At 41.2% G+C, this 24,423-nt stretch overlaps 1 protein-coding gene across 4 annotated transcripts in view; it reads left to right on the top strand.

Moving 5' to 3' along the window:
* shisa7b (shisa family member 7) overlaps nucleotides 1-23,438 on the top strand; it is a 38,141-nt gene extending 14,703 nt beyond the window's left edge. For 2 of the 4 annotated variants that reach the window (XM_079655561.1, XM_079655562.1), the window contains 8 exons: nucleotides 95-3,034; nucleotides 5,881-6,123; nucleotides 6,979-7,095; nucleotides 7,895-8,037; nucleotides 9,774-9,842; nucleotides 13,787-14,017; nucleotides 18,167-18,554; nucleotides 19,681-23,438. In XM_079655561.1, coding sequence (XP_079511687.1) covers nucleotides 2,625-3,034; nucleotides 5,881-6,123; nucleotides 6,979-7,095; nucleotides 7,895-8,037; nucleotides 9,774-9,842; nucleotides 13,787-14,017; nucleotides 18,167-18,554; nucleotides 19,681-20,122 — 2,043 coding nt within the window. In that variant the 5' untranslated portion in view covers nucleotides 95-2,624 and the 3' untranslated portion in view covers nucleotides 20,123-23,438. The remainder of the gene's footprint in view (nucleotides 1-94; nucleotides 3,035-5,880; nucleotides 6,124-6,978; nucleotides 7,096-7,894; nucleotides 8,038-9,773; nucleotides 9,843-13,786; nucleotides 14,018-18,166; nucleotides 18,555-19,680) is intronic. The other 2 variants (XM_079655563.1, XM_079655564.1) reach the window with 2 other exon arrangements.
* Nucleotides 23,439-24,423: the final 985 nt, after the last annotated feature.

Genomic DNA, 24,423 nt, shown 5'->3' with positions numbered 1-24,423 from the left:
TACAGTATAGACCCACAGAAGATTCTTCTTAATGCACCTTTTTCATCTTCTGGACATAAATGCATCTTATTTATGTTGTGTTCTTCTCTTGCAGTGTGGACGCTGCTGATGTGAACCTGTGAGAGAAAGAAAGACTTTGAATCTCTACAGGAGCCCCCCGGCACCACATGGAGGTTTTCCAGAGGATTGTCTCGGCTGCTTTCAAAGCCTAGACTCCTCACAGACTATACTCGCTCCTTTTCCACTATTTTTACTTTCTCCTAAACGCACCCCTTCCCTTCTTGTCTGCTGTTTTTGTTCTAAGCAAGACCAAAACCACGTGCCAAACCGACTGTGTCAAGAGAAGAAGCAACACAAATCCAGAAACCCACCGTCACAAAAGCATCATACGAAGAGATTATTCAGTCATTTAGCTTTGATTTAGAGTACAGCCCTTCCCATTAGAATCCCATTAAACCCAAACACATCCATCACAGCACATCGAAGAGATATTTTAACAGACTTTATACATCATTTGTCTTCGGTCTGTGTTTGCATAGCTGCTGCTCTTAATGCTGAACCTGAGAGACGGCGATCAGTGCATTATTAGTTCAAAGTGCTTTATAAACGGACCCTCCTGCTTGTGTGTTGCAGAAGGAAAGCAGCGATAGCTCTGCTCCGAAGGCGCCTGAACACTTTTAAAGCTTGGGCAGGACGGCGTTTGACTGACGGGCGAAACAAGCCTGATAAATATAGGCTCCACTAGCACCGCTGCTATCTCAAAGGCTCGGAGATACCTCTCGTCTCAGTCCGCGCTGTGAAACACTGTCGACACTTTGCCTATCTCCTTCTTCCAGTCGCTTACACGAGAGAGGCCTCTCGCTCTTTGTTGTCTTCTGTTTCTTCCACACTGAAAAACCCCCTTTATCTTATCCCAGAACTCTTCTTCCTCTTATTCTACTAAAAAAAACAAAAAAAAACATGCAACTTAAAACCTTTCACTGTATTCACATTGATCGTGGAAGTTTATAAGAACATAACCTGAAGCCATACCGAACACCAGCCATACAAATACTTTACTCATTTACAAAAACACCTCACGATGTTTGAGATTCCTTCAACTAAGTGATCTTCGAACACATCGGTGCACATTCAGGGAGTCAATGAAGAAAATGCTCGTGAGAAAACCGTTTTGTTTCCTACCCCGTGTCTTAAATAGATCGCTTTAAATCTGTGAGCGAGCGTGGCAGCGACCGCGTCCAGTGCCGTCGCCGAGTTCCCGCCGTCGCCCCGTGTTCCACTGTGCTGACGGATGAATCCGGACATTTTCATGTCTGTTCTGTGGGCAGAACCTCGCTGCCCTGCTAGAACCGGGCCCAAGCCCTCCTTCGTTCTCTTCTGTTGGGCCAAGCTAAATTCAGAGCAAAGACACTCACACAAGGGTATCGAACGCACATAGATCCTCTTTTTATTTCTGTCTTTTTGTCACCACTTTCTCGCTAGATCACTCTTTCGTGAATGCCTTCACATGCTCATTTATTGAACACACCTCTAGCAACTGCTGGACGTTTTTTCTTAAAGATTTAACACTACTTAATGTTCATTTATCAGCTTTATTAGTCTGTCCACAACTTATAAATTCACAATTCTACTAGTGTTTAACCCAACATTTCAAGCATATTGACCTTTATCGATTCTCTTCATCTAAACGTAATGAAAGGAAGAATTTGTTTATTGACAAATTGTAAGCATAGTATATAAAAATACAAATTGAAAGTCACGGCTTGTGCCAAATTCAGACTAACTTCTGCTGAGATCTCTTTAGCTGGTGCTGTTGTTTACTGACACCAGACAAACAGCTCCATATTTGATTAGATTTTTTAAAACCAACCTTTTCCCATATATGATTTCACATAACGCAGGACAACAGAAGTGCCAAACTCAAACAGGAAAACATCCAACGTCTGTTAAAGCTCATCAAAGATAAAGTTTACATACAGCGCTAAATGTTTACAGACTACACTTTCCATACCTGAATCGTTACTTAAACCGTGCCATAAACGACTACAAGAAAACTCTCCAGTAGGAAATACATCAGACTCTTTTTTGAAAGAGGTCTAGTATTAAAAGACTTAACTTATTTTTTTTACAGTAAAAATAATTACTGCCTATTTTAAAGATTAGAATTTTGGCCTAGAGACTGTAAAAACTGACAGACCAAACTTTAATATCCGACACCTGCTGCCATAAAAACAAACCACATTATTCTATATTTATAATCAGTTGAAGTGTTCGTTTCAATTGATTATTACAGAACAGAACGTTCATATAGGGCCTAAAAACTCTGAAAGACCTCAATGTTTACAAAAGCTGCTTAAGGAAAGGATTTGTATTCAGAAAGAAATGTTTACATTAAGCTGAAAGAGTGAAATGCCAAACACCTTCATCGTACATTGCTTGAACTGAGTGAATCTCGAAGAGGAACCTTTGCTCCTGTGCAGTGTGGACTGAACAAGAAGGAAATACTTCATCAGACTTTTCATACTCAAGCTTTTTATAAAGGAAGAGGACCCTGAAAACACACCAGGAGCTGTTTGTCATTTCTTTTTTTAACAGCAGTTCAAGAACTTTGTTTTGATAAAACAATGACCGCTACTACTCCAAAAGGGATGTTTTGCCTGTCCCTTCTGCTTTGCTCTTGCCTCAGTGTCTCCATGGTAACCGTCACCAAGGAGCGCCGCGCGGTTGACAGCGATGTCAGGACTCTGACCGGCGGCAGTACCTCTGCTGCGGCTGGGAAAAGGAGCCCCACCCTGTTCCTCCTGACGGGCTACAAGCCGCCGCTCCCCCCTCTTCCTGCCGGGCCCAAAGTGGCGCCCAAAGCGGCCGAGGTAGAGGACGGAGATGACCCGCCAGTCGTGGCCGAGCTCCCTCCTAAGCCCCTCCCTCAGACCATGTTGCCGAGGAACATGACGGCCAACGCCCTGAGGCCTCCGCTCGGCGCCGCCCAGGTGGCTCCGCCTCCCAGACAGCTGGTGGATGTGGACGAGTGCAGGTACGACTACTTCCTGTTGTTGGAATTTGTGTTTATATTTCAAAAATGATCTCAGTCTGTTTATGTTAAGTATTGAAAAGCTGAAAAACATCAAAGACATTTATAAATACATTTATAGGAAGTCAATTAATCAGATTTTTTCAAAATACCATTAGCAAAGAAAGACAGAAAAACGTTTGTGGTTTTTTGTTTTATTTTATTTCCTCAGATGGACTTTAGTGAAGTAAATTGTATGTATATAGTTTAATATTACAAATATGCCTCAATAGGCTTTACGATCTGTAAATAATATGACACCCTTTATTATTAGACTATGGATTCAGATAATCCAAAATAAACCTTTTACATTATAGAAATGGAGGAAACATTAGGACGAGCCTCTGATGAGAGATCCCTCTCCAAACACACCTGGGATAGATGCTGTGTGTGCAGATAACCAGTCAAATAACAATTCAAATAATCAGGATGTGTAATAAATACTAGAGTATCCTCTGGTAGCAACACTTTTGACATACAATACAAAACCTATTCTAATTCATCTGCTCCCTTAAGAAAAACTATTAAAGAAAATAGACTTAGGTTTGCTGTACACTAGCTGAGATGTTCCTTCCATAGGCCAACATTTTAACTACATCTGTGTAATGTGTTGATGATCACACCAGAACAAGAAGGAGAGGCACATCATGATTCTCTCCTCCTGAAGCAGCTCTGATCTCCATCTCACTGGAGATTATATTTTTGCACTGAGAGGCGTCTGGCTGTTGCTAGGCAACATGTAATCAGCTCTAAATCAGTTGTATGCAGGCGAGCCTCTCTCTCTCTCTCTCTCTCTCTCTCTCTCTCTCTCTCTCTCTCTCTCTCTCTCTCTCTCTCTCGCAGCAGCTCATTCAGCACCACCCGTAGTAACAGTAAACAGATTTGAATATGACATAAGCTCCTCACTTGTGTTCGTCTCAATGCGATGTTTCCTTAATGCCGTCTGTAAGATGACATCATCTGTGTTCCGGTGTTGATTGTTCAGTTGGAAATGCCTGACCTTTCTTCCTGCACATAAATTGCCATGGTGATGTGAGCAGGAAACAGAATTACAGAAATGAATATTAAATTCATCGCATATTCAAGATTTTAAAATTAATTAAAAAACAGACAAATTCTTTAAAAAATGTTATAAAAATTATAATTAAATACTATAAATGAAAAATTGTGAATTTAATTAGGTTAAAGATTTTAATGCAAATTTAAGTCACAACTTGTGCCAAATTCAGACCGACTTCCCCTCTGCTTGTTCACTCAGAAAAGCTGAGACCCTAGAAGCTGCCAGGGCTGTTGTTTACCGACATAAGACATACAAAGTTGATACTATTGCACCGGACTGAGGGTTATATTATATCGGATATTGCTGTCCGTTTAAAGAAGCTAAAGTAGGCTCTTCTTTCCCTAGCCAAACTGGGAAGCCCCTTTGGTCGCTAATGCACAGGTTTGGTGGCTAGTAGTTATTAGTGAAGTCAGCCGTAGGAGCACTGCTCAACACCTGTCCAATTACTTTGAAATGGTAGGACTTGACAAAGAGCTGCGGTTAGAACTTTTGCGTTAAAACATAACGTGGTGAAGAGTTAATAGGTCTAAGGGGTAACTAGGCTGTTGGAAAAGCTTAAAGCTCGATACATAACCCTCTTGGTTGAGGTATCCGCATGCACTAGCTGAATCCAGGAGAGTAACCTAAAACCAAGTGACGGTATAGTCGGACTTGCCCTCCGGTGTGATTAATAGCCTAGGAACTTGCATGTGTATAAAAGAGTGAACTTAAACCCTTAAAAAATGGCGGATGAGGTTAGAATGCAGTTTAATGACTCAGAGCCAGCAACAGATTGAGTAATTTGCCGGAATAAATTATCAGCCCTCCCGACTCCAACAGTACCCTTAATTTCAGTAGTTTTTAAGTTTAATATTAAACACAGAGGATATTTAATAATAATGTTTAAATTTCTCCCATGTGTCCGGGACATTGAAACTAGGGATGCTCCGATCGATCGGCCGCCGATCGTTATCAGCCGATATTCACTCTCGGCTGATCGATCGGAGAGCCGATCACATGACTTAAAATACATGACACTTTTATCTGTACGCGGCAAAACAAGCTCGCCAAAATGGCTTCACCAGTCTGGCAGTATTTAAAGTGTCCGAAAAAGACAATAAAATAGATGTGTGTGTGAAGCAGAAATCCTGCAGCTCCGCCCGCTGTGACGGACCGGTGAGCGGAGCAAAACACACACTAAGACTTAGGTTAGACCTAACACACTTGGCTATTTTATCTACCTTTGGAACAAGCTAAACTAGTTATAAATATGTTTATTCTTCACTGTCGGGTCAGTCAGTCATTACTGGATCAGTGAGCGACATGAGACGATACTGACGGGCTGTCAGGAGAGAGAGAGGGGGAGGGGGGGAGAGAGGAAAAGAGAGCGCTTCCGCTCATTTCTCCCATGTAATTATCCAAAGATAATGTACTTCATTTGAATGTAATAATTATGTTGGTTGTTGTTTATGGAAGCGCATCATGTATTGAAAAATGTATCTGAACTTTTCGATCCGTTACGATTTATAAACTTAGGCAATATAAAAATGAGCCCCATTAACTGAGTTTTAAACATCACTTTAAAGGGAAGATCCCCATAGCCCCCACCCGGATCGGCGATTGGTATCGGCCGATACTGATTCCGGCGATCGGCCCCAAAATTCCCGATCGGACCATCTCTAATTGAAACCTTCACAGACACGTCAACCGGTATCCAAAATGCTGATGGAGACGAGAAACGTCTTTGTTAATCTCGATTTTTGTTCCACAGGGGTTACTACGACGTGATGGGACACTTTGACAAGAACTTCAACTGCTCCAAGGGCAGCTACATCTACTGCTGCGGGACCTGCCACTACCGCTTCTGCTGCGAGCACCAGAGGAGCCGGCTGGACCAGGGGGCCTGCAACAACTACGAGGCCCCGCCGTGGGCCGAGCCGCAGGTGACCGCCACCGTGAACTCCGACACCAAGCGAGACCCGGACTTTGAGACGCTACAGCAGCAGAACAGCAGGTCACAGTCTAATACAATACTCAAATAATTACCTTTTAAAGGTCCCATGTCATGCTTTTCCGGTTATTACCCGTCCTCTTGTGTGTTATGAAGGTTTTTATGCATGTAAATGGTCTGCAAAGTCACAAACCCTCAAAGTGCACCCTGTAGCGAGTAAAACTCTAACACAGAAAATACCTGTTTATGCTGCCCCAGAACGCCTCGTTGGAGATTTCTCTTTTTCAATTTTTTCCTTCCGGGTCCTATTGACGTAACAAAGTCCAAATGGACCAATCCGTGGAGCTCCACACACTCACTCACTCACTCACTCACTCACTCACTCACTCACTCACTCACTCACTCACTCACTCACTCACTCACTCACTCACTCACTCACTCAGCCTTGTCTTTTCTCAGCCGCGGTGCTGCGCGGAGCTCCGTACACACACACTCGGAGCTCAGGCTGTGATTGTGTGTGTGCTCAGGCTGAGCTCCGCGGTGTCTCGCTGTCTCGCAGACCCCACGCAGCAACCAGGAAACAAAACCAGTAATACAACTCACACTGTCCGCTCCTCGAGACTCAAAGGGCGGAGCAGCGAGCCCCGGAACGTCCTGCCAACACGGCACCCAGACAGGAGCTCCAACAAACCGTTTAGGACAGAGAGTGAATACACATACTATACAGAGATGCTGTATGAGAAAACCAATGTGATTTTGGAACATTGAAGAACGTAAATCTATTCTAGTAGACCTCAACAATGGAATTATGATCAGTAGAAATGGCCAAGACATGGGACCTTTAATAGAGGATGACGTTTTGATTTCCCTTTCTCTTATTCTTAGTCTGCCTAATTTGTGATTTTCCTCTGACTGCAGTACGGCGTATGTGATTGGAGGTGTGATCTCCTTCACGCTGGTGGTGGCCGTGGGCGTCCGGATTGCCTTCAGCAAGGTGGCACGGCGACCCCGCAACAGAGACATCAACATGCCCAGGTGAGAGCACAGGACAGGTGTGCTGGGTAAAAAGAGAACAGGAGTTTTAGCAAAGAGTGTGGTTTACCCTGAGTTTGTTCATTTGAATAGGCAGTAAAGTTTCATTAGAGTGGTGCAGTGATTAAGTATTTGTGTAAGCCTACCTGCAAGTTGGCTTCGAAAGGGCTCCCTTGACAAAAAGCTATGGGATTATTCCATTGGATTTTGGAATATGTTTGATGATAGTGGCACGTTTTGTTCAGCAAGATAGTCTCCACAGATTAATAACACTTTTATAATAGTTGAATCGTAAATGCAATCGACTGAAGTAAGTAACTAACATAATGCTAAAAACAAACTGCCTGACTGTCACATGACTTCACGTCACTACCGCTAAACTAAAAGCAGCTTATGATGACGACGTTTAGAAGTCTCATTTAGTCACTTGTTAGCAACCACCATTTTTAAAACACGTATAGGTTTACCAGATGGGTATTTACTTAGGTATTTTATAGACCAAACATTCAAATCTCTTAAGCTTGTATTAACCCCACTAACCAAAAACACAATTATAATATCCTTGACAACGTAGCCCAGAATGCTACATTTGCAATGCTTATTTGCGGGTTTAGGACTCATTCCTGTACCACTCTGTAACTCAGATCTAAGAAAGATAAAAGTATTTAGAAAAAGGATAGAATGTTAAACAATACTTTGCATATTTCTATACTGATTACAAACTGTATTTCAGTGTCACTTTATCATGTTTCGTCCTACTCTTTGCCCTCCTTTCTTCGTCTGATCATTCTTCCTGTGGCAGATCTCTGGTGGACATCTTGCGTCACCAGTCGAGCCCGGTGCAGCAGGGAGAGAGGAACAACTCCACGGGGTTGACCACCAACTTAGACGGACGGACGTCTAAAAACCTCTACACCCCCATCCTGCAGGGCAAAGACAACCGCAGTAAGTCCCTTCATTTGAAACAAGGACGGCTAAAAGTAAAATAAATCTGATTAATTACACACATTAGTCATCATTTTCAGATGAAATTAACAGTGCCAGGTCCCAAGGGACATAGATGGTAATTGCTTTTATTCAAGCCTCAATTCATTTGTTGTGACTGAGGAGATGCCAGACGCAGCTATTAAGAGAAATGAAAGGATGAAGTTTAGACTTTGTCTCAACAATAATCCAAATTAGTACATCCTCTTGCAGAAATTATTACTTGTAATACTTTATATTGTAGATATTACCCCCCTTTTTTTTAACCTACAATGTTCCTGATGAACATTGTTACGAATTACACCGTCAAAGAGGCACTATAATGCTTTTTGGGGTTAACACTTTCCTGTAGTGTATTGTATAGGTTTTTGTGCATGTCAATGGTCTGCAAAGGTTACATCCCTGTGTTCCCTCCAGAGGGAGTTTCTTTCCCTGCCTAACCAATCAGAGCAGACTGGGCTCTGGTTTCAGACAGAGGGTGAAAAGAGGTGCTGCAGCACAGGCAGTATGAGAAAATAAAGAGCTTTTTGAACATTAAAGCATGTAAACATGTCACACTAGAGGCACAATATACTAATATGAGCATAATAGGTCCCCTTTAAATTCAAAGAAACTCTCCTCATTTGTGTTTGGGGATAAAAAAAAAAAATGGATGTTTAGCTGATCTAGTTTAAAAGATGACCCTGAGGGCCTTACATATATTCACTGTTGTTTAACAGTGACATTTTTTGTGTCAAACGTTTTTTGTATTTAAATGCTTAACATTTTCTGATGTGTGGGCTTTCCTGACTTTCTCACAGTATTTATATTTTCTCAGCTTAATCAAGTGATATTTACTGTTAAACAGTGTGGGCACTTCTTACTGAGGTAATGATGGCTCTGTCAGTGGAAATTATTTTTCATTCTGTGATCCACAGCTTTGTGTCGTTTCTGATGAGACAAAGACGAGTGATGAAAATCAGTGTTGGTGAACGTGTTTGCTTTCTTGTATTGTAAAAAGTCGCACAATGACAGTCCAAACACATTTCTCTCTTTACTGCTGCCTCTGTCTCTCGCCTCTCTCAACACAAGCTCTCTCAGTCTCTCCAGGATCTGCTGAGTTGTATTTTGGGGATTTTTTAAAGGTTTTAATAATGAGAAATGAATATCAAGGAAAATGTGGTGTAAATAAAGATATGATATTATTTTTCTTTGTACAAATTCTCTTATTACTTATCAAAGATGCTGGGTCTTTGATAAGTAATAAGAGAATTTGTACAAAGAAAAATAATAAACATAGTTTATACAAAGTGCATATTTTATTAAAAAATGTTTTATGGATTTACTTTAACATTAGCATATTAAAAACCTGCATTTTCACACACAATACTTGATTGTAGGTTTGTTTTTTGCAAACGAAAATATAGTCAGATCAACCCATTGAGTATTTTTAGAATATAACCTTGCCTTTTGTCTCCTGCCTCTCTGGAGTTGCTAAAGATATGAATAGACATTCTGATCCACAGGTTGATTGAGTTTATTGCGGATTTGTGTCAATAAAGTACGACCATAAAAAGATCAATCCCTGGAGGGACTGTGTCGCTCTCTTTCTGTCCCTCTCTGTCCTCTCTCTCTACTGACACATGTGCTTACTCGACACACGGCTCTGTGTCTCAGGAGTGGTTGTCCATCAGTTTGTTGGCTCTCTCTCTTTGCAGCTGGGAACTTGCACCACCATTTTAACCAGCAGGGGTCTGCCTCCAGCCCCAAACACACGGCCACCATCGGTAAGCCTCGTGGTCAGAAGCACGGGCGGCGACGAGCTGACCCCCCCCCCCCCCCCCCCCTTCCACGGCTTCACTGCCACACTGTCTGTCTGTCTTGTTGCTATGACGGCCTGTTGTCCCGCTCTCTTAAAAAAACAGCTGTGCCACTCTCAACACCGCTTTTCAAACATATACGTGTGGTTGTGTTGAACGTGACAGATCTTTCACCAGAGTGTGAGCTCAAAGTTGTCTGGCCTGCTCTCTGCTTAATGCAAACCTGCCCCCCCCCTCCACCACGTCCCACTTACCACCAAGAGTCTGCTTCCAAATAGAGAGGCGGAGTCCCCCCCCCTTCTGATGTATCCCTGATTTCAGAAAGATAGTAAACAGCACGAAACATAGTTTTGTGATCCTGCTTGGTTTGTGCAATGAGTCACACATAGTTTGTCCATTTATGTGTTTTTCAATTCAAGAAAGGTTGCACTTTCTTGTTGAAGTATAAGACTGAACATTCTTGATAAGGACTACACACTCAAAAGTTGTACGTCGTAGCCCTGAAGTTAGCAACGACTCTGGCTCAGGCTATTTGCCTTTTATTCAACTTTTACATCTTAATTGTTTCCTTTGAACTGTTTAACTGATAACATAAATCAGTAAATACTACTATACCATGGTGTTTTATCTATGGACTCTTGGTGTTGTGTATCAGCTGGTATGCAAAAGAATGAGCAAGACCTGTTGCTGATGTGATTACACCCTGTTACAAAACACACTAAGAAAGTAATGACATCACCAACGCAACTTTTGAGTGAATGTTCTTTTTTAGTTACTCGTCATACACTTTAGTTACCAACAAACTGCTAATTTCTTTACTAGCTAAATATATTTTATTTGGACAAACATATTTGTAATTTATTTAAGCAGGGTCAAAAACTCCAGAAGGGGAGTGACTTCGCTTCTTCTTCTTCTACTTCTTTTGCTACTTCTTGTTCTTCTTTTTCCTTTTCTTCCTTTCCTCCTTCTTCAACTCCTTCTCCTGTGTAGCAGTGATGCGACCATGCTTTAAGCCGACACTGCATTTCTCCAGAGGTCATGGCTTAAGCAAGGCCACTGTACTTTACCTGAGTCTGTTTTCCCAGGCTTTGCACCAAGAAAACAAAAAAGCAATGCTAGCACGAGTGATTCATGTCCCGAAAGACGGATGTTGTGGTTGTACCCAGAAAATAAACACAAGTCGTTGTTTGTGAAGGCTAATCTGATGCATTTTTCATGGCTGCCCCTGAACACCGGTTAAGGTTGCAGTGGAAATATGATTTTGCACTGAATTCTTAAAGTTGTTTCTGTGCCAATTATTCCAAACCATTACACCTACATGCGTCCCTCAGGGGATGAATTACACGAGTAGGCAACAGTAAAGAATAAAACCAGATAAGATAAGTGAAAGCTAAGTTTAAACTGTGCTTTTAGTGTGTTTTACATCCTTCTGTTGCTAATGGTTTCTATCTCTTATAATAATACATATAAACAAACTCTAAAGTATTTCTTACATAAATGATTCAGCTATTGATTATCTTTCTTAAACTGGCTATTCATTCAAACCAAACATATAATAAATCAGCATCCATACACAATGAAATATAAGTGTATGCATAATATTATATTGGCTTTAAACCTACTGAACAAGAATTACAAAGTAATATACTGGAACAATATATTTACCACTTTTTCCCTGATGCTCTGAATAAGCCCTGATGTGTTGGCAATGCCGAGATAGTTTTAAAAGTTGCTAAATGTAGCGAGAAAGTCACCAAGGCTCTATCACATTTCGCCAGTGGTGTAATGTTATCAAGCACATTTACACAGTGCTCTACTTCAGTACAAAATTGAAGTTATCGAATTTTACTTGAGTATTTTGACATTATGCTACTTTATGATACTACTTTATGATTTATTACCCTACTACATTTATTTGACATATTTACTAACTACTAGTCTATTTGCCGATTTAGTTTTTTAATACAAAATAAATTTCAACACACAGTATAATGTATTATTATAGGGTAAGCAACTCAGTAGTGTATAAAGTTATTCAAATAATTTAAAATAGCTGGTGCTTGAAATGTTGCATAGCAAGTACTTTCACTTTTGATACTTAAAGTATTAAATGCTAATACTTTTTTACTTGTAACTGAGTATTTTTACACTGTAGTATATATATACTTTTACTGAAGTAAATAATCTCCTCCATCTCTGCATTTCGCCCATACCGAATATTGCCCCCGCTACAATTAGAGATATTAGGAGGCTATATTACGATTTTGACAAAGACTTCCTTATAACTCACTCCTACAATGTATACAATTAATTAAAAAGGTTGTTTAAACTCTATTTTTGGTTTTCTAAATGAAACGTCATTCTTTGTTGTGTCCATAAACAGGGCCGTTCTAGTTCACTCATTCTCCAATTCATTCTTGATATTTTCAGTTTTAAATGTTAGATCATAGACCTTCAATCCATTACTGGTTCTTGCTTCTTTTTTTTTAGTGTCTCTTCCTGTGTTAGATAATGTTAACAGCCTCCTGGGAGGACACAAGAGCTTCTTCTCTGTGAGTCAGATACTGTGCAGCACATTGAGAGGAGTTCATCTTTCCATGACACCATTATCAAACCTCGCTGCCAGCCAAACGTAGGTGTTCCAAAAAAAACAACCCAAAACAATTACCTGGCACTCTTGGAAACAACCAGGCTAATTCCGTACCATGACACACAAAAAGCACATTTAGCTCAACACTTTATGCTTTTCTTTTCTTCACAATTTCTAAAGCGTATGATCTCACAGCTAGCATTGCTTTTCCTCCCCACCGTGTGTGTAACATTCACGGTACAGAAGTCAATGTGGTGTGTGTTCCCTGGGTGACGCTTAACACGGACATTATTGGCCATTACTGTCAATGGTCAATGAGCAGTATATATCCTCCAGTAATCTTAACAAGATCGCAGCTCATAACCATTACCACCCTGAATGGACTGGACATTGATTGTATCTCAAAGACAGGAAACAACAGCAAATGGGCAATTTTACAGAGTTACGCAACCTTTTATTGCTGCTTTATATTATCACACTTTTCAACTTTTTTTTCTGAGTTGCGTAATCTTTTATTGGTGCTTTATATTATCACATTTTTCAACTTTTTTCTTTATATCAGCTGCTGTCACCCAGCCGTTAATAAGCTCCTCCTGTTCTCTTTGTGTACATCTCTTCAGTGGTTGAAGATGATCCAACAATGGGCAGCATGTGTTTGTGGGTTTCAAATGTGCCCTTCAGCTCATTGTTCCCTTTGTAATGTACAGAACCTACACATGTGAGGTCACTGCGCGTGCACCTACATGTTGGCTCATTCAAGTGCTGTCTGTTTGGGAAAATATGAATGTACTCGTATGAGGTAACTGATATACGTGTTGCAAAACAGACGCCCCCCTGCCCCCCCCTCCCTCCCGCATTTTGCCAATCTTACATAAGACAAATCATTTTTATGTGTATCGATCCATGTGCTGCTTTTGCACTTTGCATAAATGTGAATGTGTGTATGTAGATTCTCCCCTGATGCTCTCACTGTAGTTGATGTATTTACATGTTGCTGATATGTTTGTGTTGGAGCCTCAGATGAACAGTACAGTTATTATTTATAGATGGTCGCCATGGAGCTCCGAGAGACTTCCTGTGTTTACTGATCATTAACCAGCTCGTATATATTTTTTCTCTTTCTTCTGCTTTTGTCCATTTCTACTCTTATTTTAATTCCCTTCTTTCTATTTCGTTGTATTTTCTCTTCCTCTTTCCTTTTTGTCCCTTTTTATCCTAACCTCCTCTATTTTCCCTTTTTCTGCTCCTTTTTCTCCAATCTCTTGCTTCCTTTTCCTTTTTACTTCCCCTCTCCTCCTCATTGTCCTTCCCCTCCGTCAAGAGCGTGGGGCCCGTATGAACAACACCTCCCAGCTCTCCTCCGGACCCTCCCTGCTGTCAGGTAGTGGTAAAGGTCCCGACAGGAGCGGCAGCAGCATGGGAGGGAGCATGAGGCACAACAGCAGCCACCCGTCCTTCTCCCACTCCTTCCACAACCTTGCCCAGCTGCCGCCGTCCTACGAGGCCGCCATGAAACCCGAGATCAGCCGCTACAGCTCGCTGAAGAGGCTGGGTGAGCCTAGGGGTGGGGGTGGCTGGCTGGCTAAGGGCTGTGATTGAAACATAGAAATAACATAGAAATAACATAGAAATAAACATGCTTTCTCTGGTAGAGATCCAGAGCAGGAGTTAGAGTTAGTCATATATTTCATTTTGCCAAGGAAAAGGAATCCATTATTGATAACATAGAGATGGATGTTCTCTAGAGTGTTTCTTTTAAGGTGTACACAAGATATCTGGTGTTGTACTTCCACACGAACACATTCTAAACATCAGAAGATGAGATATGACTTGTAATCCCATGTAAGGGTCAGGCTCCACAATCACTATCGTACACTTCCCATAATGCAACCTGATATCACCTTCATTAGGCCCTGCATGCTTGGTAAACACATCTGCTACTTAACAATGAGCAGGTTATTCTCAAGCTATTCTGACCAGCTATTCCTCTTTCTGTAGTCGGGTTAGTTAGACTTTCACATAACGTAAGTTTACGAAAGGACATTTGTCACCTTTCTCAGGGGCAAAAAACCCAAACAATCCCTGCAATATTCCTCTCGGTGTAATCCAAATGTATATGCTGTTTCTGCTAAGTAGTCATTCCAGGAAAGCAAACTGTAACGGAAAGACAGGAATTAATAGAAGGGTTGGAGCAGACTGAGAGAATTAGGAGAGGAGAGTGGATGGAGAGAGAGGAGGAAGGGAGGGGCAGAGGAAAGAGGGATTGGGAAAATGGAAACAAAGGAGTCAATTGTAAAGAGGAGAAATGAACGGGAAGGCTGGTTGACCAGATAGGCAGTGAATGAGCTGATTGGCCAAATAAGGACACAGCAGGAAGAAATGAAAAAAAAGAGATTTGTGAAGATAGAGATGCAGAGAGGTCGCTGAGAAGAATGGAGAGACAAGCAGAAGAGAAAGAAGGAAGGAGTGAGATGTGGAGATCCGAGATAGGGGGAGGGGCGTTGGCTGCCGGTCTGCAGGGGCATGGCGAATTCGAAGGGGAGAAAGCGACGTTTGAGAGGCAGCGTCTGTCTTTACCTCTCTCGCCCTGCGATGGCTGTAGACTGCAGGGGGAGGGGAGTCGCCTCTGCAGGCTGAGTGATGGATGGTACTACAGGGGGGGGTGGCGTGTGTCTGTGTGTGTCTGCACGCGATGTAGCTATGCGAGGTAGTGGAAGCAATAATGAGGTGAAAGTCCAGATGAGTCTTTTCTTATTATTTCCATTCAATCAAAAAGAGAAACCACTGGAAGCTGTGCAGCGAAGGCTTCTGCTCATTACACATCAGACCTTGAGAGGTCACTCCGCTTCCTTCATCGCCTCTTAGTGAAACTGTCTCTGTCGCATTAATCGCAGCTGTCCCGCAGCTTTTTATTGTTCAGATCATCTCTGACTACGTCATGATTTTCTGTTTTGCAGAACATGGAAACAGATGCTCTTTCTTTCATTTATCTCCTTGTTTTTGCCGTCTCTTTCTTTATTCATTTTCAGTTTTTCTGCCATCTCTCCTCCTTTTTAAGGGGAAGAAGCAAGATTGTATTCTTCCTTTTCCTTGATAGTTAGAAATCAGTCTTATATATTTAAGATGGTTGTGGGGGGTCAGTACATCAACAGGGATTGTATTATTGTCCTAGTGCGCTTACTATTAAGATGCGTTCATGATGCACTGTTTTCTCTTTGCTCACTGCAAGGTTGGACACAGAGCCTTGCAGTGGAAAGAGCGAGTTAAGTTTTGTTTCTATGGTTCTCTGCTAGCTTGCGCAGCGTCATGTAGCTGTCATCTGATTGGTTGCACATCAAAAGGTCGGAGGCAACGTTGTGTCAATTGCAAGGTAGCCCCGCCCTTAAAAAAACACCCTGCTTTTATAGTATTTTTTACTCTAAATGGGATTTAGAAAATAAACATAATGCTGTATTGGAAAAGACTTGAAACTAGGGATATTAAATCAGCTCAGTATACGGTTCATTTTTAGACTTCTATACAAACTGATTTCTCATTGCAGCCTGCACTTCTCAAAGTCAATCTTCTGTGTGTAAGATACCGAGAGGGAGATCGAAATGCTATTTCTCCCAATCCAGAAGAATAGAAGTTAAAATATCTAAACATACCTACATACCCAAACATAGACACATACACATTCCCACATTAAAAGCCAACAATAAAAAACAAATATATAAAGGCACAACAGTCATTATGTACAAAATAACAGTCACTTGTAAATGGATGAAGATGACTATATTAAAGTAAGAATATGTACACTAGTGCAAATGATTGTCCAGCAGCGCAGTTAAAGTGCATTTCTATCACTTTACAGACCTTGAGGTTTCAACTCGGTACCAACATTCTTTTAACACCGTAAACATGATAATAATTCAATATGTGCACCGTTATATAGCCATTTAACAATTATGGCGTCTCAACTGTGACTGTAGGGTTTTCATTAGGGCAGTTCAGAACAGACAAAACACTTTGCCTGTCAGACTGCTAGTTGGATAAAACAAGCGAACATAGGAAGACGTCATTTTATTTCAGAGTAGCCACCAAACACTGATTGCTTCAATGGAAAACTGTACACCAGATGTTTCTGAATCCCTGTTGCTCTGAATCAATCAGTGACAGTGAAAGCAAAGCAGAACTGTTTACATGTGCTTGTTCAGAAAAACATCCTGTACGTCAGCATCGGTGGAACTCCTCTTCAAACTGAAATGTTGTCATTGTGATACAAAAGGCACCGGCTCTTGCCAGGCATGCTATGAAACCTGCTCCTTTCTGCTGTAGTTCCCCACACAGAGCTGCAGAAAGCACACTGATAAAGGCTTCTTTGTCTGCCATTGGCAGCCAGGGAGAAGCCTTGAGATAATATTGCCTTATAGGAGGAGAGTACACACAGAGAGGAAGAGGACATCAAACAAACAGTAAGAGAAGAGATGGCTCGTAGAAGGGTACACTTCCAGAGCCATGGAAGAGAGGAGGAACGCAGTTGAAAATGAAGGAAACCAAAGAAGTGTAAAGGACAAAGGAGAAAGAAAAGGAGGGAGAGAGAAAGACGAGGAGAGGAAGAGGGAGAGAGGTGGCTGGTGAAAGGTCAGGTTTAGATTGGCTCTTGGGGAGCTGCTTCCATGGAAATGCTTTGAAGATTAAAGCGATCTCAGGCTAAAGAGCAGAAAGCACAGACACTGTATTTCACTATTAATGAAGCTCACCAGCGTGTCTTTCTTCTCTCTTTACTTTGTGTCCTTTTCTTTGTTATCACGTCACTTATGTCACTCTTCCCCATCATACTTTTCTTACCTTTTATACCATCTGTCTTTTCTTGGGCTCCTTTACCTTTGTTCTTTTATGCCTCATGTAATATACAGTGTATCTCTCCTTTTGCATTATCCATCCTTATCATTTCTGTCTTCGCTTCCTGTGCTCCTCTGACTCAGTCACCTCAATTTCATATTTTTTTCATACCTCTTTCACCTCATCGTTTTCTCTTTGGTATTCTTCTCTCCTCTCTGTTTGTGTATTATACCTCCCTCGCTCTCCACACAATTGATTTTCCATTTGCTCTCTTTAAAATTCATCATCATTGACATCTCATTGTCTTTCGCATAACTTACTTACTTTTTACCCTTCTTTCACCTTTCTTCATCCGTCTTTATTTTCTACCTCTGTTCTTTGTCCATTGATCCTACATTATATCTGAGGATATTCATCAGCAGATAAAGCTTTGTCATGGATTTCTAGATGCATAGGGTTACATTTGATCAAGCTCAGGAAAAACATTTAAATGTCAACATCAAAAATTCCATGAACACAACATGACTATAAATCAAATATTGACATTTTATTCTTTCGTCATTGGCATTAAATGAGTTGGATTATTCACAAACGATAAATATGCCCTAGTTCCAGCTTAAATATGATGACATTTTAAGATGCATTTTAAGAATATCTGGAACGCAGATGAAAGAAAATCCTGTACTTACTATTTTGGTCATAGACCTTTGTCATGCATCATATTTTTAAAGCCATACGTCTGAAATCGTTTGCAGAGATTCAACATTTAATTGGATAAAACATTTAAAAATAAAAAAAATATTTAAATTGAATCTTTTATCAATAATCCTCTTTGGTAGCAGTCCTATTTACATTTCTTTATTTTTTGCTGATCCAGAGAAAGAACTTGACGAGTACTCGAGCTACTACAACTCCAAGCGTCGCTCCAACAACGGCCCACCCTCCTTCTACTCCTCGCAGCACCACCTGCCCTTCGGAGGCGAGTATACGCTGGGTTCTTCTCGGGGCACGCTGCCTCTCCACGGCTCCCGGCCCCGCCTCCACATCCCGGCCTCCACCCCAAACCCGTACCCGCTGCCCGCCCAGACGCACTACACCAGCTCCTCCTTCGACAGGCCGCCGCGCCGCGTCCGCTCCCAGGACCAGCTGCTCGCTTTAGGGGAGGGGAACACGCTGTCCCGCCTCTCCAAGAACCAGCAGCACCAGTACTACAAAGCAATGATGATGAGCAGCAGCAGGGGCTCCAACTCACAGACGCTCCGCAGGTAAGATAAGGGAGAGGGCCGATCAAACGAGAGAAACGGACAAAATAAAAGAAGATGGAAAGAGATCTTAATGATGTCAGATAAGGGAGGATCACAGTGCATAATACATTTGAAAAATGTCATTAGGATTTCAAGAGTCTCACATGGTAAGGGTACACTACAATTTCACCTCATATCAGTTTTTTTATCAAATAAGTTGGTTCAGTTCATGATTGACCTTGAACACATTTAAAAACATTCTCGACTCAAGGTTCTCATACTTGCATTACCCGTAGCTTTTCAACCAGATGGATGAATCACTGATACCCTGCTATTGCAGAGAGGTTTTATTATTAAAACAGAATATAGTATATTAAGAAATATAAACCCAAGTTTGTCTTTTGCCTGCTCCTGAGAACAAAAAACACCAACATCAACAGGAAATCCCTTCTTCAATTAAAGTGTTAATTATGTTCGGTGTTTTAAACAACTGATCAGAAATCAGATACTGTAGAAGCTTTCAATTTGTACAACTTCAAAGCTGGAGCGTGAAAGCTTTGTCTCCCTCTTCTGGTGGGGATAGCAATCATACAAAGACTGTTTCATTCGCTTCTCGCCGCCTCTCCCCCCAGCTTTCCCCGAATCCTCGCCGATCGCATTCTTTTCTGACTTTAAATCCATCCTCTGAGTTTCTTTATTATCTGGAGCATCCATTCCAGAATCTTATTTTGGGTGCTTCTTAGGATTTTCCCTGCTGTATTCCTACTATGGCTGCTGCCCCTTTGCTATATTCTCTCCCCATCTTCATTCCCCCTTTAGCTCTGGCTGTTTTTAATGTGAAATGCAACACCGTGAGACGCCACAACTCTTTAGTACTGATATAAAGAGAGCCTTCACTGGCGGCAACAGGCTTTAGCATCATTGTGTGAACTTCAGAATCTAGCGTTTACATCTACCGTTTGTCCGGGATTATTATTTTAGGAAAAATGCATTTTTAAGAAATAAAAAGACTTTCTACCATAATAATGATCAGTTGAAGATAAATAAATGATAATGTTGAATTTTCCTCGGGTATTGAAGGCCTAATGAAGCTGTTATTTCAGGCATTTTGTGAGCACAATTTAAATGAAGGAGCTTTTTGTTCCAGGTCCCACGAGAGGCTTCTGGTGTCACCTGACCGTCTGGAGGACCGGCTGATGATGGTTGGGGGGGGAGGTGAGAGGAGCGGCATGGTGCCCACCATGGGCCGGCTCAGCCACAAGGCCCAGTCGCAGCAGAACATCTGCGTCACGCCGTCCATGGAGCGCCACCACATGATCAAGATGAACTCCCACCCCACGCCGGGCCACGACCACGATCGCGAGCGGGACCGGGAACGTGACCGTGACCGTAGCTCCGCCCCCATGTCGGGGATGGGCATGCACGGCGGCTGGGACCCCCACGGCGGGGGCGGAGGTGGCCACCCCAACTCCCGGCGGATGGCCTTCGCCAACAAGAGGCAGAACACCATCGAGCAGCTGCACTACATCCCCGGAGGCGGAGGAGTGCAGGGACTGCGGACTGGGAGTAAGAACGAGGTGACAGTGTGAGAGAAAGAGGGAGGAGCAGATTGAGGAAGATGAGAGTAGAGAGAAGATGAAGAGGCTTTTAGTGGAGAGATGAGCAGGAGGTAAGAGGTTTGATCTCAGCTGGCTGCCTCACGGGGCTGAACGAATAGCCCCCCCCCCCTTTCCCTTCATAAAACAAAAAGTGGTGGATGACATCACTAATCTCACACTGAGTATAGCCAATTGATTATCTCACCCTCGTCACCTTGTGTGTTGAAAAAGAGAATATTCAGCCATTCTTTTGAAAAGGGAAGACAGAAATGTCGACTAAAAAGGGCAAAAAATATCACCTGAATGCAGCGCAAAGGCTGCCGGGTATTCGCTGTGACTTTTATTGAAGGATACCAGCCGAGTTAAATTTGTTGAATTGTCCTTGAGTTTTATTGCACTGTCCTCTGAGTCCTCGAGCTCCGACAGATTCATCTGTCTTTGAATCCACCGCGGATGATGGAGAGCGCTGAGCCGGAGACAGACTTGTCCTTTGTATTTATGAAAAGTATTTAAAAACCAAACAAGTTGCTTTTGTATGAAATGAACCTGATGATATTAATAGTACTAACGTTACTGAGCCATGTAAGACTTTGTGTATACTTGGTTTTGTCAATCCTTTAGCAGGCCAGTTTATAACCTTTCGGCTGGTTATGTGAACTTTCTTCCCTTGTTGTGATTAGACTATCATTAAAGGAAAACATTCTCTGCAACAAAAATGTAACCAAGAACAGTTAGACTGCCTTTATGGCTCTATTTAACCTACATAAAATCCAATAATTTGGATAAAAAATAAATAAAGACCTACACTGATTCAAGGCCCGGTCACAGCAGCATTTAAACAGCAAAATATATTGGCAAAATTAAATGATTTTGGCGAAATTGCTCAAATTAACATAATGAAATGTTTGACCTTATTGTCCTGTTTGTGGCCGAGCTAACAAGCTGGCCATTAGCAAAAACCTGGCGATATCAGAAACCTTTTTTTACCCTCTTCAATCAAATAATTGACTGAATTTACCCAGCTCAGAAAAAAAGGAAGCTAGCTCTAGTTCTCCCTGCTTGCTAGCGTGTTCGTTAGCTTGTTAGCCCGTTATCTACTGTAGTTCACCAACTAGGCCTGCGAGTGTTCACTATGTCACCACGTTTTTTTAACTAAGACATGCAGATTAACATTGCCACTGCACCACTTTATAGAATGGCCGGGCCTTCAAAGTAAAATCCACTCTGCAGTATGGTTTTAGCTTAACTTTGTACAGTGAATTCTAGTGGGTGTATATCATCAAATAAACATTGTTCTGTGACCCTTTGCGTAACGATTAGTTTAAATGAAAAAAAACGGTTTTGGAATAAGACCGCTCTCAAAGATTGACTATCCTCATGCAGACTGTGGCGGACCCTCACTGTTTAAAAACGTCTCATTGTGAGTTTCAAGGGTTTCTTTGTGCCACTGACCGGCTTCGATCGCCACATGTAACCTGCAAGTTGAGCTGCTCTCCTCGTATGAAAGGAAGGAGGGGGGGGGGCAGATGGGTTTCGGAGCTGGACAATGGACACTTCACACCAAGGGCTATACCGAATTATCTTTGTCTGTGCTCTTTACAGTGTCTGCTTCTCATTTCCATTTTGTCCGTGTCGGCAGGCATGCTTGTGCACATTATTTTTTGTTCCTGTGTAGAAAGAAAATATATAAACATGCAAGGTATTTCTGTAAAACAAATGAACTTGATGTAAAAAAACACGACCATTATTACATTTTTCTGTCGCGGGAGGACATGTTGGCCATGATGTCATATTTTGTACTTTTATTTTTTCTGGCTGTGAGACGGACCTTCTTGCCTTCCAGGCTGGATCTTCCCTTTACGGGTTTTAAGGGACTCATGAGGCCTTGTCTAAGGTTTTCAGCTTCCCCCTCGATAAAGACAGACATGATTGATTACTGAGCGACGCTTCTTGCCAGCCATTTTTAAGTATTTTCCTACGACACACGTCACGTGCTCATGTTGATGGTTTATGATCATACATGTAAGGATTCCCCCTTGATCAGACGACGAATGCTCTTATGATTTCTTTCATTTATTTATTAGAATTTTTTTTTTTTTTCTGTGAATTTCAATGTGTAATCCTGGATTTTCAATATTCAAACTTTCTTAGTGGAATTAAGAAGAAAAAAAACATTTGTATTATCCAGAACAAAAAGAGCTGATGCAATCATAAAGAGAAAAGACGAACCGCATGACGATGTCAAAAGCCAGTGTTGATGATGTCATAGTGCTGACTTATGATGTCACGGTGTGTATGTGTGTAAATGTACATGCGTCTGTTTTAATTTGTGTGCCCGTGCGTGTAACTCTCTGTGTATTCTTCTTAGGAATGCAGAACCTCATTTTTTACCAAAAGTTCGGGTCGTGTCTTCAGCTCACGAGGACGATTTAAAGACCCGAGTTTACGTGTTCATATCAACTTGTGATGACATTTGAAAAAAGGCCTGTCGTCATTTAGCTAAAAGGGACATTGATCAATCACAGCTTTTTTCTTGTCGAGCTACGTTCACCAAAGCGAGGACTTTTAAAACGTTTGTAAACTATCGAAGGCCTATATTGTGTCAAGTTTTTGGTATTTGATTAGAAGTGAAACGGCCGTCACTCGGCTGATGAGTTTGTGTCGCTGCTAAATATGTATCTGCAAAAAGTGATTTGGTTTCCATGAACAAGCTGCTCATTTGTGCTAATTTTAACAGAACTTTCGGGGTACAAGAGCTGGAAATACAGTATTAGGAGCGAGTTAGAGTTGTTGATAAAGTGGGTCTTGGGGGAGAATGTATTCCGTTTGGCTGACAGGACTGGAAAGGCCCTGTGGTTTTTACAACGTAAACATCTCATTAACTTTAAAAGAGAGACGCAAAAAAGGGGGCGAAATGTAAATGACACGTGACATTCAGTTGTATTTTTAATGTCTCATCCTTCCTCATACCTTCTGATTCAGATGTTGTTATCTATGTTTAGTTAATTGCTCCCCTGATGATTAAACCGTGTGCCTGTATGTGTGTGTATGCGCAGTTTGTGTGTGTGAGTGTGTGTTCACCACTGGGAGGGGGAGGCATGGGCATATTTATATTCTCAAAGCTACTCTGCATACCTCAAATTGTATGATACATTTATTTATTACATACCCTTATATGTCTATTTCCAAGAATATCCAAACAAAGGTCTCACAGATGTGCAACCCTTTTGTTAACGGTGATAAATTCTTGAGTTTGTAGGAACCATACTGTTTAATTGATAATAACAATAAAAAAATATCCCACTAAACCTTGTTTTCTGTTCTATTTGCCTCTTTGGCTTTCAGGCACACATTTGGAGGTTTTAAAGGTAATACAAAGGAAGTATTTTAAGGCTATTTTTCTTTTCAACATGTTTTGCAAAGCTGCTGTTATCTATTATTTGTTTGTATATTTATTGTTATAGAAAATCTTACCTCACTGTATAAGTCTAATTTCTTTTATTTTTCTGTTTTAATTTAATTATAGTGTTGGTACAGAAACCAAAATGATTGGGAAATGTAGACTTTAATTCATAGTTTATTTTAATTTTATTGAACAAAGTAGCTGAAGATTTTAAATCATGTCTGGACAAAAAGTAACATAAAGAAAGCATTGATGTTCAAAATATCAAACGAAACAATACAATCAAGCGGTGGTTTTATGGGAATCTGAGTGAAAACAAGTAAGCTTGCGTGTGTGTGATACCAACTATTGTGTTTCTGAAATCAGCTCAGCCTCCCTGTGTTTAGACCAAAGGGAGCAATTTGAGGCTGCACAGGGGAAAACACATCTCCACCGACCACTCCCCCAATTTGGCACAAATTATTAATCTCATTAGGGTTGTTAACTTAAGGAAAGGAGGAAATTACAGAAGACAAACATTATTAAGGTGGGCTCAGATTCACTGCTGCAGACTCACAACATCAAAAATACTTTATAATTAGTTTAGATATTTATGATATGAATTTCAATATGTATTGTACGATTGTATTGATTGTTAATGTACTTGGGATAGGTTGAGATCAACAAAGTCCTCCTTACATTCACACAAAAAAAAATCCAATTAATCATTCAATACTTGTATGGCTTTTAACCTTCCCATTGAGCCTTAATTAGACCTGGTTTAAGCAGTGTTTTATGGATCAAATAAAACACTGATAAAACATTTTATATTATTCTCCCTACATGGATTATAAATAAAATCAAAAGGTGTATTACTCTGTACACCTGCATTTGCAAAAAAACATGCAGG

This window comes from Notothenia rossii (genome assembly GCF_949606895.1).
Source record: "Notothenia rossii genome assembly, chromosome: 10".
NCBI classification, from domain to species: Eukaryota; Metazoa; Chordata; class Actinopteri; order Perciformes; family Nototheniidae; genus Notothenia; species Notothenia rossii.
This window is presented reverse-complemented; position numbering and strand designations above follow the sequence as displayed.